General features: G+C 48.8%; 1 protein-coding gene across 3 annotated transcripts in view; it reads left to right on the plus strand.

Annotated features, from left to right (window-relative positions):
• dachs (unconventional myosin-IXb-like dachs) overlaps positions 1 to 15,791 on the plus strand; it is a 505,117-nt gene that overhangs the window by 190,317 nt on the left and 299,009 nt on the right. Inside the window, exon 1 of one of the 3 annotated variants that reach the window (XM_070523094.1) lies at positions 4,404 to 4,548. The exons of the other annotated variants lie outside the window; for them this stretch is intronic. Coding sequence (XP_070379195.1) covers positions 4,404 to 4,548 — 145 coding nt within the window. Of the gene's footprint in view, positions 1 to 4,403; positions 4,549 to 15,791 lie in introns of those variants that run through there. 3 annotated transcript variants of the gene reach the window in all.

The following is a 15,791-nucleotide window of genomic DNA, read 5'->3' on the forward strand; positions in this document are numbered from 1 at the left end:
ATTGCGCGGGGTGGGTAGGCTCACTTTCATTTAAGGTCACGGCGGCCGCATTTCGATGGGGGCGAAATGCGAAAACACCCGTGTGCTTAGATTTAGGTGCACGTTAAAGAACCCCAGGTGGTCAAAATTTCCGGAGTCCTCCACTACGGCGTGCCTCATAATCAGAAAGTGGTTTTGGCACGTAAAACCCCAAATATTATTATTATTATTATCACTTTCATTTAACTCGCCTTCGTTCATTAGAAATGTGAAGACACAATGGAATATACAAATGCTTGATAAAGGGCGAAAAAGCGTCATTGGAAAGAAAGTTCACTGCACGTATACACAAAACCTCGCAACAAGATATTTAAACATACTTATAAGTCCCTAATAAATCTACGCATCTAAGAAAAAGTGACTGTATAGAATGCGTCAATCAAGGCGAATAAACATGTAGCGCAATCACAGATTCACAGAATCCTAGACCTCGCCCCATTCCATCCACTCCATCCGATGTATCGCGTGCGACGGAAGGCGGCGCGCTTGCTCCCCGCTTTTCTCCTTTGCGCACGCAAGACAGAGCCACCATCGTCAGCTCACCCATTCCACCCACCCCCCTACTCTTTCACTCGCACATACAGCATGCGGCGCGCGGTCACGACGTTATTGCCCTGAGACTTCATACGAAACATGAGGGCGACGGCGACAGCAGGAATGCGCCTGGAGTCTTCATATAATTGCTACCGCATTAATATAATAATAGTATCCGGCAACCGAAGCGTGCCGTGGTCAATTACTTTCCGCAAAAGAAGTAACAAACTGTCACCATGCGACAATTCACTGTGCCGCAACAATGTGTCTTTTTTTTTCTTTAGTGGGACGGGGGCACCGAAATGAAAAAAAAAACGCGAAGGAGAGTATGTTGGCCACAATCCAATGCCTACTTTGGGCAGCTAATGTGCCTACCGAATGAATATCTGAAGAAAACGTGAGACGCTTGGTCCACCGAGAACCATACGCATAGTGCTCGGTATTTTACACCGGCGAGACAAGACTTACCGGAGAAGTTGCGCTCAAGCGAACACGGTGTAATCCGTCAAGTCTTCACAGTGATGGCGGTGAGCGACTATTGCTTCTTTTTCTCCTCTGCTAGCCAGAAGGTGTCCAAAACTCTGCCAGGTGAAAATTCACTCGGCCAGAGAAAACCACACGCGCACCGAAGTACGCCGCGCGGTGGTTTCGGGGCAACACAAGAAAAACGCATGCGCTCTGGCCGGCTCTGGCAGCCCGCGGGTAGGGTAGCGAGAACTTAAAAAAATTGAGGCCGAATGTGTCCTCAAGAATAAAAGTCTAAGTATAAAAAATAAATAAGAACTTAGTTACCCTGGCTGCCTTTAGCGTCTTGACATGGATGCTTTGGCGTAGGTGAAAAAAAATGTTGATATTTGTTTATGCGACATGACGGCACAAATGAACCACCACAACGCTTCGTCTCATCGTATCTCGCTGCGTGTTTTGTTAACTTATCTGATAGTGTGTTGATTTGGCTTGTCTGGTTGTATGTTCCGATCTAAGGCTTTAGAAATGTCAGCGCACCTTTGGCGTCAAATGTTTTAACAGCATTAAGCCCACAAAGTTCCGGAATAGAAAATCTAAAGCACGAAATATCAGTGCACCTCTCTCATCAAAAGTTTATTAGAACTTTACACCTATAAAGTGTCAGAATTTAAATGCAAGCACTCCCGATTCCGCGGCCTCAGCGAGATGCCGCGACAAGCCCACCGCCACGCCCTTGGAACTTTGTGCTCGGATGGAGCTCCTTGCGTTACGATATGTGACTCACGGTGCATGGGCGTTGCCGCGAAATTCAGCCCGATTTCGCAATGTTCGCGCTAAAATGTTTTTTCGAGCGTGAAAAGGACATTCTAGACAAAATCGAGCATCATTTCCGGCGCCAGGGTTTGTTTTGGCCGGCGGCGCATGGACAGCACGAAAAAACTTTGGGGGGGGGGGGGGCTGCAGCCCCATAAGTCCTTGTTGTTTTGTACTGTTTGTCCTTTCAGTATATACTTACGTCTACACACAACCATAATGCTACACAACCACCATAATGCTCAGTTCAGCACTCTTATAAAGCAGGCTTTGCTAGGTGCATGATCTGCAGTAGCGTGTTGAATTCGGCTAATTGGCATGTTGCTGAACGTGAAGCTTAAACTGTAGCTACACTACACTATCGCTATACTGCAACGCTATCATGTACTTATCTTTTACATGACATAACGTTGTTAGTGGTGATCTTAGCCCTGGTTCTTTTGTGCTGTTTGTCTTTTCAGTATATATTGACATTTATACACACAATAAAATTTGGTTATTCAGTGCTGTGTTTGTCTCCTCCCATCATCGTACTGTTTTTAGCATTGTTTTCTTCAAGTTCAGTATGTACATGATCAAGTGTGTCGTAGCAATTGTGCAGGTACTTACCTAGCTTTCATTCCACCATGGCTCTAATGATACGTCCCAGGGGCTAACTGATTTATAATGCTGTGAAAAGCCTCGCAGCTGTATGTCTGATTCGTCGAGGAGAGCTGGCCAACATCCTTGAGCAGTGTTGGTGCATGGACGATCTCAGGTAGCTTGCGACGTGCATTACAACCTTTAAGAAAAGCACATATATTCCATTAAACTATTTCTCAAAGAATTAGTATAACTCAGTAACGCACCTTCATCTAGCCCCAGCCTCTCATCTCCGCTTAAGTCACCGTGGGCACATCTAGGAAAAGCGGTAGACTCATGCTCATTAATGTTGACGACGTGGCTGGTTAGTTATGTCCACTTGGGTAAAATCTGTTCTGGATGCCCATTACTTGATGCTGCACACCAGTACAAGTGGTTTACAGTCGCTTGAGACCATTTGGTTAGGATCTCGAGACCACGGCATTTTGAAGCTGCAAGTATTTTCTTCTTGATGCCTCAAATAGGGTCAGAAAGATTTCTATGTGCATATTGTTTCCAATATGTTTGGGAGGTGAGTCAACTTGGGTCACTAAGTGTGCGCTGGTTGCTGTCATGTTGAGCAGACGACATGGGCCCAAATAGACAACTGGCTGCTGGCTGTGTGGCCTAGTACAAAATTTTTGCCACTGAGTATGGCCCATTTTCCGACATGCCAGCAGTCAAAAAGATGAACAATGTCTGGGTAGCACTTTTTCAAAAATGCCTGGATGGAGCTGTGCCGCTCAATTAAATGTTGCTAATACAGCAATTAATTTGCAGTAGGAGCTCTAAACCTCTCTTAAGACCTTCGTGTTCCATGAGCACACTAAAAATGGATGTTATGTAGCTCAATAACTGTACCAGCACAAGCTCTGTATGCAAGATTACGTCACAATTAGTGTCTGTCAATATATACTTCAGATATTTGGCACTGAACCCCGGTAAGTCACATCTACTATATCCTGCCAGACTGAGACGCTGGCTGGAGGCTTCACTTATTAGGCGTTTCGGTTCTCCTGCCCAAAGCTTTGTTCAGTTGAAATTATAAAACAACCAGTATGTAATCATTGCAGTTAACGTATGCCTTTTGATAGTTAAGTTTTTTTTACCTTATGCACAGATGAAAACAATAGAGCAGCCTGAATGACGAAGTAGAGGCGAAGCTTCGGAACAGCCATACCGATGCTTGATAGCAGGCGCAATGCTTTCTCCGAGTTCGAACCCCTGAACAGGATCGCATCTACATATATGTGATAGGGTACGAAATACGAAGGCACATATATATTGCATGAAAATCACAACGTCTATAGCTGAGGGCAACGCAATGTTCATCAGCAAAAGAAAAAGAAAAATTTTTGTACAAACCCAAATGGAACACCTAAGTTATTAACAGATCAATGGCAATTTATCCTATTTATGGTAATTCTTGCATCTTGATATTGTACTTAGTTATACATACTAAGTCGTAAAAGATTACATGCTTGTGCACAAGCGATGCTTTCATACCATTGGACCTCTTCACACAGGAGGCAATATAAGCAGCACCTTCTCATGAGATCTAATGCAATGCCACTTAAGAAAGTGCTCGCAGCTGCGATTGTAGCCATTGTAGCTGAAGGCGGAAGGCACCGAGTCAGGCTTGAGCACCTTCAAAAGAGTACGCATTTGGGCTGGTTGGTTCATGATTACGAGCAATAAAAACAGCGCTAAACGACGGGACGAGTGAAGGGACACAGACAACGGCGCTGGACACAGACAACAGCACCTTCTTCATTTTGCACGGCACTCCCGCAGTCAAACTAATGTCATACACGAAGTCGTCGTTCTTGAAGTGTGCCGAACAAAGACTGCTATAGTTCTCGTCGGCTGCCAGTTCTCGCGCCGCATTGAAAGCACCCACAGCTTTCGCAATTCTTCGTTTCTTGGAAATGTACGCAAGCTACTTCCAGGCGTCGCGTGCGTGTTCCAGCATCCGACGGCCACTCAACGTATCGGCATTTTTTGCGACAACGCAAATCACGAGCACAACAGGGAGAACGAGCGCCGAGAAAGACGTCCGCCTACTCACTAACGGTGAGCGAGCAATTCACCTGGCTGCCTAGCCGCATTTGTGTACGGTTCTTCAACATTCGCCGCATCAGCGCCGCTACCGCTTTCCTGCCAGGTGCACGCGTCGTCTGCATTGGCGCAATTTAATGCCTGCTAATAACAAAACTAGGCAATTGCTAGCCCTGTGGCGTCGTCTAAATTACTTTGACAGTATACGCTACGCATTTATAGTCAATTTAGCGAAAGTGAAATTTCGCTGCAGTTGGCCTTTAACGCAGCAGTTCTTGTCGTAGATTATCACAACACATTTTCCTAAGCTGTCTTATGATTGAGAAGTGATTCAAGCGAAGGCGTAGTTCGCCTTGACGATAGTGTTTTTAGTGGGGACTATTTATTTATGATGCATTACATAGTTCTCCAAAAGCCTTAATAACACTTTTAAGGAGGAAGCCTTAACTCGGGCTCCGATTCCGCCTGTTCAAGTACAAGTAAAAAGCAGATAGCTATTCTGAAGAACATGGGCTGGCACGGAGGCCTACGCGGGGAAGGGATTAATATCTGCCCTGATAGCGCACAACTTTCGCGAACTCCCAAAGGGAGCTGATAACGCAATGGGTGTGCAGGTGTGTTGGTGAGCAGATCCGGTCGTTAAAGGGAAGCTGAACAGTCTGTAGAATTTGATAAGACGCTCATATACGGATGCGGGAACCTTATAAACCATGCACGTAAAATTCTGGGCGGGATTTTTCGCTTACGAACGATGTAATCGCTGATTAAAATTGCGCTGTCGCTCCGCCCCCCGTCGAGCGCCACTCGCTGCTGCTGACGCTGACGATGCGAGCGGAGACCGGAAACCGCGGCGTAGTGATGTCAGCACTGGTGTTCCGCTCCTTCGCAGTCTCTGCGAACGTGCCTGACCACGCTTGTTCCTCCGTGCGTGCCGTCATAATCTGCCTCACTCAAGCCTGCATTCCTTTGTTTGTGTGTATGCACAGTGGTAGTTGACGTGCGCAGGATGAATTGAAGTGGTGGGCTGATCCCGCCGACGTTCTGTGAAGCCTACGGCTGCACGAACACCAGCGGCTGCGACGATGTTCTGTTATTCCCCGCAAGACAAGAAGCTTGCAGCTAAGTGGGAGGCTGCTGTGAATCGAAAGAATTTGAAGCGCTTAAGAACAACAGTGCTGTGCTCTAACCACTTCCGTGACGACGATTGCTACCAGAGTTTATAAATAATGAGTGAATGAGTGAGAGTACGGCTTTCTGCTAGCAGGCTTTCTAAACGCAACGCGAAAAGGTCGGGGCAACGAACGCGCAAAGGCGGGGCGGGGCGGGTGCGGGCGGACTGATGGTGACTGGTCTTGGAAGACCTTATGAATACACGAACTCGGCCAAACCTGGTTTTAATTTATTGCTAGCCCCTTCGTGTTAGCACGCTGAACGGAAGGTACATGTTCATCTCCTACCCTTGGCGCAGGTTTCGTCGCAAACCGCCGTTAATTTTCTATTCGCAAGTGCGTTGTGAAACAGCCAACATGCAGCTACCATAACGCAGTGAGAGTGTAAAGTTTTCATGTGTTTGAAAGCCGGCGCACGCCAGGACGCTGCGTTTCCCCTCGCGCACAGAGAGAAACCGGCTGTCTAACGCAGCCGACGGAATTCGCCACCTTTACGGCTCCGGTTATGATTAGCGTGCGTATGGCGCGCTAATGAAGCCCACTACTCGTGCTACAAAAGCCGGAAAACGTTTCCCGCATGTAAACCGTCTGTGTTGGTTGCCGACAGCTTTGGGGCAGCACACAAATGCCGACGATTGCATCCCTTCTTACGTTCCACGAGGAGGCATGTAGGAACATGGCAGTACAGTTGTTTGGCCGGAAACGAACTCACTGGATCGCTGAATACAGCTTTGCAAAAAACTGGCTCACCAAAGAACATTTCTAACACGAGGAGATGCTAACACTTCGCTTTCGCTCGCGTTGAATTACTGCTTGCTACCAGCATATTTTGCTTCTTGGAGAGGCCGGCTACGCATACATGTAGGGAGAGACGCCGAACTTCTCAGAGGAATGCAAGCTCTCGAAATTTACCATTACCGTCTCACCAAACCACAGTGCCAAACCACCTTGCACCGCGTTTCATGTGTGGCGGCAGCGGTCGATCCGGATGAACACCAATGTTGACGTCACGAGGCGCCCAACCAATCACAGGCGGAAACGAGCTGCGCGAGCTGCCCGAGTGTGCTGCTGCACTTTTCGTCGAAATAAAATCTGTTTGCACTTTCTTTGGCTCAATTTCGATGCGATATTCGAATTCGGAGGGTTTAAAATATTACGTACAGCTCCTCACTCATTTTTCCGGGAAAAGTCTTCAGCTTCCCTTTAAGAGAATGGACCTACCATGTGCGCTGTCTTCTCGTGTGCCTAGTGCTGGAAGTCGTAACCTCAAGTTTCGGGGGCTCGTTGACGCAAGAGGCAACATAACCTCTCGCTCCCTTTGTGCACGCTTTTCACGCCGCTGGCATTGTGATAGCGAGTGTTCATACTCATCGACGGAGAACTTCGCCTAATTGTCTATTATTTTGCTGTCGCCCATCAATGCTCCACCATTCCGGTGAAAATGCGATATTTTTACTAAGTCATCGCCTATACATGCAGCATTATGAACCCAGTGGTGGTACCCTGTCGTGGTATCGGGCGTGGCGACATGATCACCCTTGTACAAACACTAAGGCCCAAACAATGAAACGTTCCTTTCCTTCGAGCGCTTCCTAACCTTACGTGAGGCCTCCTTACAGCGAAAGACCGATGGAGGAAACAAGCGTACTCTGAAAGCTCCCTTCGCCCGTCCTCACGTAAGGAGCGGTTGTCGCATGCCTGGGTTCGAGATGATCTCTTAAAAGCTTTACGTGAACACCATTATTTAATAGAAAACTGTTGTATCTTCGCACAATTGTTTTAATTGAAGAGCTAATATAGAGATGCGTGGGTGTTTTTTTTCTAGTTTTGTTCACTAAACGTAAAAAAGTACCATATTACAGTGCAATACTTCACGGTGCTGCAGCAACGAGAGCATGCCGGCGTCGTGCAACGCCTAGCAACGCTTTCATGCCGCAGGCGTGACTGAAACGAACATGCCTGGCAAGACGTACCGTGCTCGCACTTCTCCCCAGATGGACGAGAGCGCGCATGTGCAAGGAAACGTCACGTGGCTATGCGTTGAGGTGAAGTACTCGTTCAGGGCCAGGAGCGGCGTAAGGACGCATGAAGGTAGCTTCGGAGCAACCTTACGCTGAGGAAGCACCAAGGAAGCCTTCACCGAGGGCCCCTCAGTAAGGAAGCTTTCAGAGTGACATAAGGTGGCCTCACCGCAATGAAGGCTTCCTTACTGAGGTAAGGAAGATTTTGTTCTTTGGCCCTAATATGGCCATTGAATTGATGCATCGGTGTGATGCGAGCCGTGTGGGCGACATATTCCTTGGCACTTTGACTCCCGCGAAAACTACCTTGTCTAATAGAAACATTACGAAGGACCAGTTTGTTCTTTTCTTTCCCCTTTATGTCTCTTAATGCGTGAACAGTCCGAAAAAAAACATGCGGACAAGGGTATTCGCCCATACTATCTGACCCCGCTAAAGCGGGCCAAGGCTTTTAAATATAAGGGCTATGAAATACGACAATGGGAGAAACGGTGTTTTGTTGGCAGTCGCCTTTTGCACGCTGGTGACTTTTTCTCTTATCATTGATTAGCAAATTTATACTGATTGCTTATATTTATAATTGCTTGCATAATTACCTAAGCTGGAACGCCAAATTACGCTCAGCGTTCAAAAATGTCATATTCAACAGTTTCCGACTTGTTACATTTTCCACAGTTGCTTTTCACAGCCAAAGCTGTCTACGACTAACCGTCGTAGTTTTTTTGGCGTCCGGCAACAGAAAAAATCATGTGGGTTGATCCTGGTGATAGCGCAGAAAGGGTGCAAGCTCAATGGCATATTCCCCTGTGGGTTCGGGACCCTGTAACGCACCCTTGAATTATGGTGTTAAATAATTGGAGGACGCTTAAGCTTCGCCTTCAAAAACGGAACGCGATAGCGTTATCGCACCCCTTTCGCCGCGCCCACTCATTCGCTCGGCATGCTCTTTACGAGACGAAGGGGAGACGCGAGCGAGCGGCGCGCCACCTGTCGCGGCAGCGCCGTACATTGCGACGAGGGGGTCTTGTGTGTTTTCCGCAAGGTGGCTCTGTGTGCGCCAAGCGCAGAAGAAATGTAGCGGAAACGTACTTCACTACTCGTTTAACTGCGACTTCTGTAATTTACATTCTCATAATTACCGATATACACCGCAGTATAACTTTCTACGGCACGTTTCTAAGGCAACAACGCGTTCACTAGAGGCACTTTAGTCCCGATTTGAACCATCGAACTCGTGGCTGAGTGATAAAAAAAACTCGTGGCTGTGTGGCAGCGTCTCCGTCTCACACTCCGGAGATCCTGGTTCGACTACCACCCAGCCCATCTTGCAAGTTGTTTTTATTTATGAAGTGTATTTTGGGATTTTTTGCTCACGGTCAACGTCGACGACACCAACGACACCGGAGGAGGAGGAGGAGGAAAAACGTTTATTTAGCTCTAGAAAATTATGAATTTCGCGGAGTCAGATGGTGTCTTCCATCTTCTTGGCAATCGCCGTCTGCCCCTAGTCCAGGGCTCCGCTGGATGCCGCTGCCAGCTGGGCCCGTCGGATCAGCCCTAGTTGGACGTCCTGACGGTCGCTGGAGAGCATTCCTTCCCATTGCTCCGCACTCGGGTTTGGTATTATTGGTGCCGCATTTGTTTTCTGGCAGGCCCACGTTATATGGTAGAGCGTGGGTGTGTCCTCGCACCATGGGCATTTTTCACTGTACTGTGTGGGTTGTATTTTGCTGAGGGTGTTTAAGTTCGGATATGCACCCGTCTGTAGCAGCCTCCAAGCTATGGAGTCCTCTCTAGTGAGAGACCTATGCGGCGAGGGGTACCGCTTCCTGCTGCCCTTATAGTGATTCAGGATAGCCGAGTATTCTCTGGGGACTGGCTCGGTTTCCTCCAGGTCATTGGCGGAGGGTGCTCGGTATGCAGTGTATCCTCGAGCTACCCTGTCGACCTCATGGTTGCCTTCCACGTCCGTGTGACCCGGCGTCCACATTATCGTGTGTCTAATTGGTTGTTCTTTTTCTGGGTTTTTTGTGTGGGGATCTTCTGAGCGGAGTATGCGGAGCGCTCTGTGACCTATTCTGCCGAACATGTAGTTTCGGCATGCTGTTTGGGAGTCGGTTAGTATTGTTAAGGACCGCCTAGTCCGATAGCCCTCCGCTGCCGCTAGAGCGACGGCCGCTTCTTCAGCGTCGACTACCGTGCAGTCCCGTAGAGATGCGCTGACGATTTCTCGCATATCCGAGTTTATCACCACCGCTACTGCGTTGGGGTTGGTTTGTCTCGCCCTTCTGGTGTATGTGGCTGCGTCCACGTATACCGTTGTTGCCTGGGAAGCTAGGGACTTTTGGATGTATTCGGCTCTCGCCTTCCTGCGTTCTTCGTGTAGGTTGGGGTCCATGTTCTTGGGAATGGGAGCCACCTTGATTGTTTTTCGTATATTGTCCGGGATAGTCGCGGTTCTTTGGGCCTCTTGTAGCTGTTCGCTGCATCCCAACTTCTGCAGAAGTTCCCTGCCAGACGGAGTCTGTTGAAGTCTGCGCAGCTGAGCAACATGTTGTGCCTCTCTGAGTTCTTCGAATGTGGTATGAATTCCTAGTGCCAAGAGCTTCTCCGTGGATGTGCATTGTGGTAGGTGGAGCGCGGTTTTGTATGATTTGCGTATGATCGCGTCTATCTGCTGAACCTCGCTCTTGATTGGGTTGTAGTACGGGAGACTGTAGGTAACCCGGCTGATCACCAGACTCCTAACCAGCTTTAGCGTGTCTTCCTCTCGCATGCCTGAGCGTCTGTGGGAGACGCGCGTTATCATGCGAGCGACTTGAAGAGTTGATGTCTTGAGTAGAGCGAGAATGTGTGAGCAGCGTTGATTCGACTGTATCCACATGCCCAAAATTCTTATGAGCGTTTTCTCCGGTATTAGTTTTCCCTCGAGGTAGACGCCAAGCTTGAGCTCGTCGCTAGTCGGGACCGTGCGATTCTGTTTCCCTCTCCAGACTCTGAGCAGCTCTGATTTCTCGGTGGAGCAGGCTAGCCCTCTTGCCCTCACGTAGTTCTCCACGCAGGTCGCAGCCTCTTGCAGTCTTTCTTCTTTTTCTTTAAGTGATCCCGTGTTGGTCCAAATGGTTATGTCGTCAGCGTGCATGGCATGGTGTATGCCCTCGATCTCTTTGAGTTGTTTCGCAAGGCCGATCATTGCTATGTTAAATAGCGTTGGTGAAATGACCGATCCCTGGGGGGTTCCTTTGTTGGGGGTATGGAACTTCTCCGAGCGGAGTTCTCCTAGCCCTATCGTGGCTGTTCTGTTGGACAGGAAAGCTTTGACGAAGCCGAAAACCCTCCTGCCGCAGTTTAGGCCGTCCAGGCCCGCTAGGATGGCTTCATGGCTCACGTTGTCAAAGGCTCCTTTAATGTCCAATGCCATTATCACGTTCTCTCCGTTCCTGGGAACGTTGCTTAAGACTTCTTCCTTGATTTGTAATAGTACGTCTTGGGTCGACAGCTTCGCCCTGAATCCGAACATACTGTGGGGGTATAATTCGTGATCCTCTATGTAATGTTGTAGCCTTATCGTGACCACTCTCTCGTACAACTTGCCAAGGCATGATGTGAGGGAGATGGGTCTTAGGTTTTCGATTTGTAGCTTTTTGCCCGGTTTTGGTATCATAACTACCTCTGCATGTTTCCAATCCTCGGGGACGGTCTCCGCTGCCCAGTGCTTATTGAGAAAGTCGGTTAGTTCTGCGACTAGCTCGTCACAGACATTGCGGATGAGTGCGTTGTTGATTTTGTCCGCACCTGTTTCCGTGTTTCTAGTTGTGCTTCCGATTGCTGCATAAACCTCTTCACGAGTGATGAGTCTGTCTAAGCTTGGATTTTCTCTTCCCCGGTAATCCCCTGTATATGCCGCCGGGTTCGTGTCCCCGAAGCATTTGACACGCACTTTGTCCAAGAGTTCCTCGTCGGTTCCCTCGAATTGGTGGATTAGCCGGTATATTGATTTGTTATTCTCTGCCTTGGTTTTAGTCGGATCGATGAGCGCTTTCAGGATATGCCACGTCCTAGCTGTGCTCAGGGTTCCGTTCAGGGAGTCGCTGAAGTGTTGCCAGTTCGTTCTCGCCAACTGTGCTGCGTACTCCTCTGCTTTCGTTGTAATTTCTGCTATTTTAAGTCTGAGCTTCCTGTTGTGTTTCTGCCTTTTCCACCTCTTGGTTAAGCCGCGTCTGGCTTCCCATAGCCTAAGAAGCCTGGCATCCACCTCGGGTGTCTGCGTTGTTCTTTTGGCCTCTTTGGTGTGCTCGCCTTCTCTCTGCTTGAGTATGTTTCCCCATTCCTCAATTGATTGGATTCCTCCCTCGCTGAGGTGTCCGTCACATGCTTCCCTAAATGCGTTCCAATCAGTGATTTTGACTGTTCCTAGCTGCCGTTTAAGTCTGTCTGAAGTCACTTGGGTTTTGAGTATTTAATGGTCGCTCCCCAAATTTTTCCATCGGGTTTTCCCGTTGCGCCTGCCATGGTCCTTTGATGAAGGTGAGGTCCGGACAAGTGTCGGTACTGACGCTGTTGCCTATTCTGGTCGGAGTTTCCGGGTCTGTGAGGAGGATGTAGCCTGTATTCTCTGCCGCTTCCGCTAGTGTCTTTCCTTTAACGTTGAAATTCTTGTATCCCCAGCTCTTCTCCCTGGCATTAAAATCGCCTAAGGCGACTAGCGTGTTGCCCTTTGCCAGTTTGCTGGCGCCTTGGAAGAGCTCTTGGAATTTGGCTTTCTTTTGTTTCGGCGGGCTGTAGGTATTTACGATGAAGATGCTGCCCCCTTTCTTCTTTTTCTTTCGGATAATTTCTACGATCACGTGCTCTATGTCTGTTTCGGCTATCCTATTGTGGCTTATGGCTATGATCGCTTTGCTGACTAAGATTGCCGTCCTTCCTTTTTCCTGGGTTTCGTAGCACGTGTATCCTCCTAGGGTTGGTGTGGTGCCCGTTTCCTGAAGCGCAATAATGTCGGGTACCGTTTGTTGTGTGTGAATATATTGTTGAAGTAGGCCCTGCTTCCTTCGGTAGCCTCTGCAGTTCCATTGCCATATGTCTAGATTTTCTTGTTTGCTTAAGGTTTTTCTGGCCATGTTGAGCTTCTGTGTTAGTCGTGGTCGCGTTGGCGAGGGCTGTCAGTGCCGGACGCTGGTATGCCTTCTCTTTGATGTTTTCGGTGAATTTTTGCTTGCGGATCGAGCTGCGTAATTCCGTTATTTGCGCTTGCGTTTGTTGTGTTGTTTGTTGAATCGTCTGTTGCATCTGCTGCATCATCTGCTGCATTTCGGCTTTAAATTTGTTAAAGTTCTCGTTGCTTGCCTGCGACGAGTGCGGCGGTTGGGTTAGGTCGGGTTGCGGCTGCGGAGGGCTGCTCGGTCTCTGGTCCCTAACTGCCTTCGTGAGCTCAGCCACCTGGCGTTCTATCTCGCTCTGTCTGACGCGGGCAAGTTCTAGTTCGCGTCTTAGGGCTGTGATTACTTTGTTCGCATCTTCCTGATGTTTAGGCGCGTTGTTGATATTTGTGTTTGTGTCCTTTTTAACCTCCCCTCCCGAGTGCGGAGCAAACCAGGGATTTCCTGCTCCCCAGCTCACCTTGACTCCGGTCTTCCGTGCGGGTGTCTTCTGCTTTTGCTGCTGCTGCTGCTGGCCATCCAGGGGCACCAGGGGCGGGAAGGACCGTGAACAGCTCCTCGACCGGCTCCGTGACGCCCGGGATCTCGAACGGCTCCGCGAGGTCTCCCCCTCAGAGCTGAACCACCACAGCTTCTTACCGCGGTCGTCCCGGCTGCGGCGTCTGCTGTCGTGGCTGCCGCCGCCGCCTCCCCTGCCGCCGTGGTCGCTGCGCAGCTCCCTGGCTTTCTTTAACTTGTCTTGGCGTTCTTTGGATCCGGTGACGTGGCTTCCGCCGCAGATCAGGCATTTGGGTGTGCATTGGTGGCCCTCCGCCGGGTTTTGCGTACCGCACTGCTTGCACGCCCTGTCTTCAGGATTGGGACACACGTCCGACCGATGACCTTGTTGACAGCAGATATAACATACCTGCCTCGTGGAACGATACGCGTAGCACCACATTTCGCCTCCGTAATAAATGACTTGTTTCGGGACTATGGGGCCGTCGAAGGTGATGACAGCCGACTTGGATTTTGCTAGCATTCGGGCGCTGTGAATCTTGACTCCTTGAGTCCGCACCCAAAGGTTGGCTTTCAGTTCTTCCGGTGAAGTCCCGGGGTCCACTCCGTGAATCACGCCGCGGCGGGTGTCTTCCGGAGCTGCCACGTAAGCATTGACATCGTACGAGCGTTCCCCGAACGTGAGGTTGGAAATGCGTCTCACGTGTTGGGCGGCCGTCTCGCTTGCCGTGCTCACTATTATGATGTTTGATCCCGTGCGAAGTCTGATGATCAGATCTTCTCCTTTACATTGGTGGTTGCACGCTGCCGCTACGGCGGGGGCTACTTGGTGGGTCTGGAGCGATCTGATTACGAATCCTTTCGGCCGCAATATGATTTTGAAATCATCCTTGGGGAGCGGGGGCAGCCGTGGCCTGGGTCGCCGCATCGCTCCTCTCTTGACGCTATTCGAGGCGGTGGCGGCTGGCGCGCCAGATGCCGGCGGAGCAGTGGCCGGAGTTTTTCCGCTGGGGTCACCTTGAGTGGTGGGCGGAAAATTCCCGGGAGCGTTGAGTTCCATTTCCCTTTGTCGCTTCTTCTGGCGTTTGGACAGGGCCAATTCCCATTTCGATTCGTCTTCTCTCTGGGCTTCGTGCTGCTGCTCTCGCATGGCGGCATCCTCGATCCCCCCGTCTACCGAGTTCTCGGAGTCGGTGGTGCCGAGGTAGTCCTCGTCCATCTCCTGGGCTTCCAATAAATTCTGGGGTAGTCCGCTCGTTGTTGGTTCAAAACTTGGGTAATTCGTAGGGCGGGGGCCCGTACCGGGCTGCATCATTTTTTTTATTTTTTATTTACACAATACTGCAGGCCTCATTGAGGCCCAGGCAGGAGGGGCATACAAAATACAGAATAATTGCATTTGCAGACGTAAGAACAAAAGGACCAAATTACTGTGCGCAATAGCAATGGAGTCCACCAGCTGCGAGAACCAAATGGGTAAAAAGAACACTCGGTCTTGTAACCAAACAATTCCCAAAACAAAAGTGAAGAGTAAATGTACAAATGAACCGTCAGTACAATTTTAAGCAATGAGAAGGAATGTAACACAAAGATCAATTTCAGTTATTACTATGAAATCAGTAGTTCAAACGGTCAATGGAATCAGTACTGTTTAGTAGCGACTGAGGTAAATTATTCCAATCGGTTATAGTGCGTGGGAAAAAAGAATATTTAAAAATGTTAGTTCTGGCATTATAGGGAGTTAGAGAGTCAGCATGACGATGACGTGTTCGGCGTGCTGTCATTGGCGTTACATAAGGCTCAGGAGTGAGGGCGAGGAGATTATTTTTAAGAAGAAAAAGAAATTTCAGCCGTTGTATTTTTCTTCGTATTTCCAATGTCTGAATGCCATGTTGTCTCATTATTGCTGTCGGGGAATCACTCATACGGTATTTCGAAAAAATAAATCTGATTGCTTTACGCTGTACTCTTTCTAGTGCATCAATGTTCGTTTTCGTGTAAGGGTCCCACACTATGCAGGCATACTCCAGTTTTGGCCTTATTATTGATGTGTAGGCTAAAAGTTTAGTTTCAGCGGGAGCTTGTTTTAGTTTATGACGTAGAAGACAGAGCTTACGAAAGGCTGAGTCACATACGTTAGAAATATGAATGTTCCAGTGCAGGTTATGAGTTATTGTGACGCCAAGATATTTGTATTCCCTAACCTCGGTTAATGGTTCAGATCCGAGAGCGTAAGGAAAAGATAGGCTATTTATTTTTTTAGTTATCTTCATCTAAACTGTTTTGTTAGCATTTACCTCCATGTTCCAACGGTTGCACCAAGAAAGAAGGTTTTGAAGATTATTGTTCAGGGTTATCTGATCATCGCAACCGGTTACCTCACTGAACAGAACACAATCGTCAGCGAACAG

Source organism: Dermacentor albipictus, chromosome 8, assembly GCF_038994185.2.
Source record: "Dermacentor albipictus isolate Rhodes 1998 colony chromosome 8, USDA_Dalb.pri_finalv2, whole genome shotgun sequence".
Lineage (NCBI taxonomy): Eukaryota > Metazoa > Arthropoda > Arachnida > Ixodida > Ixodidae > Dermacentor > Dermacentor albipictus.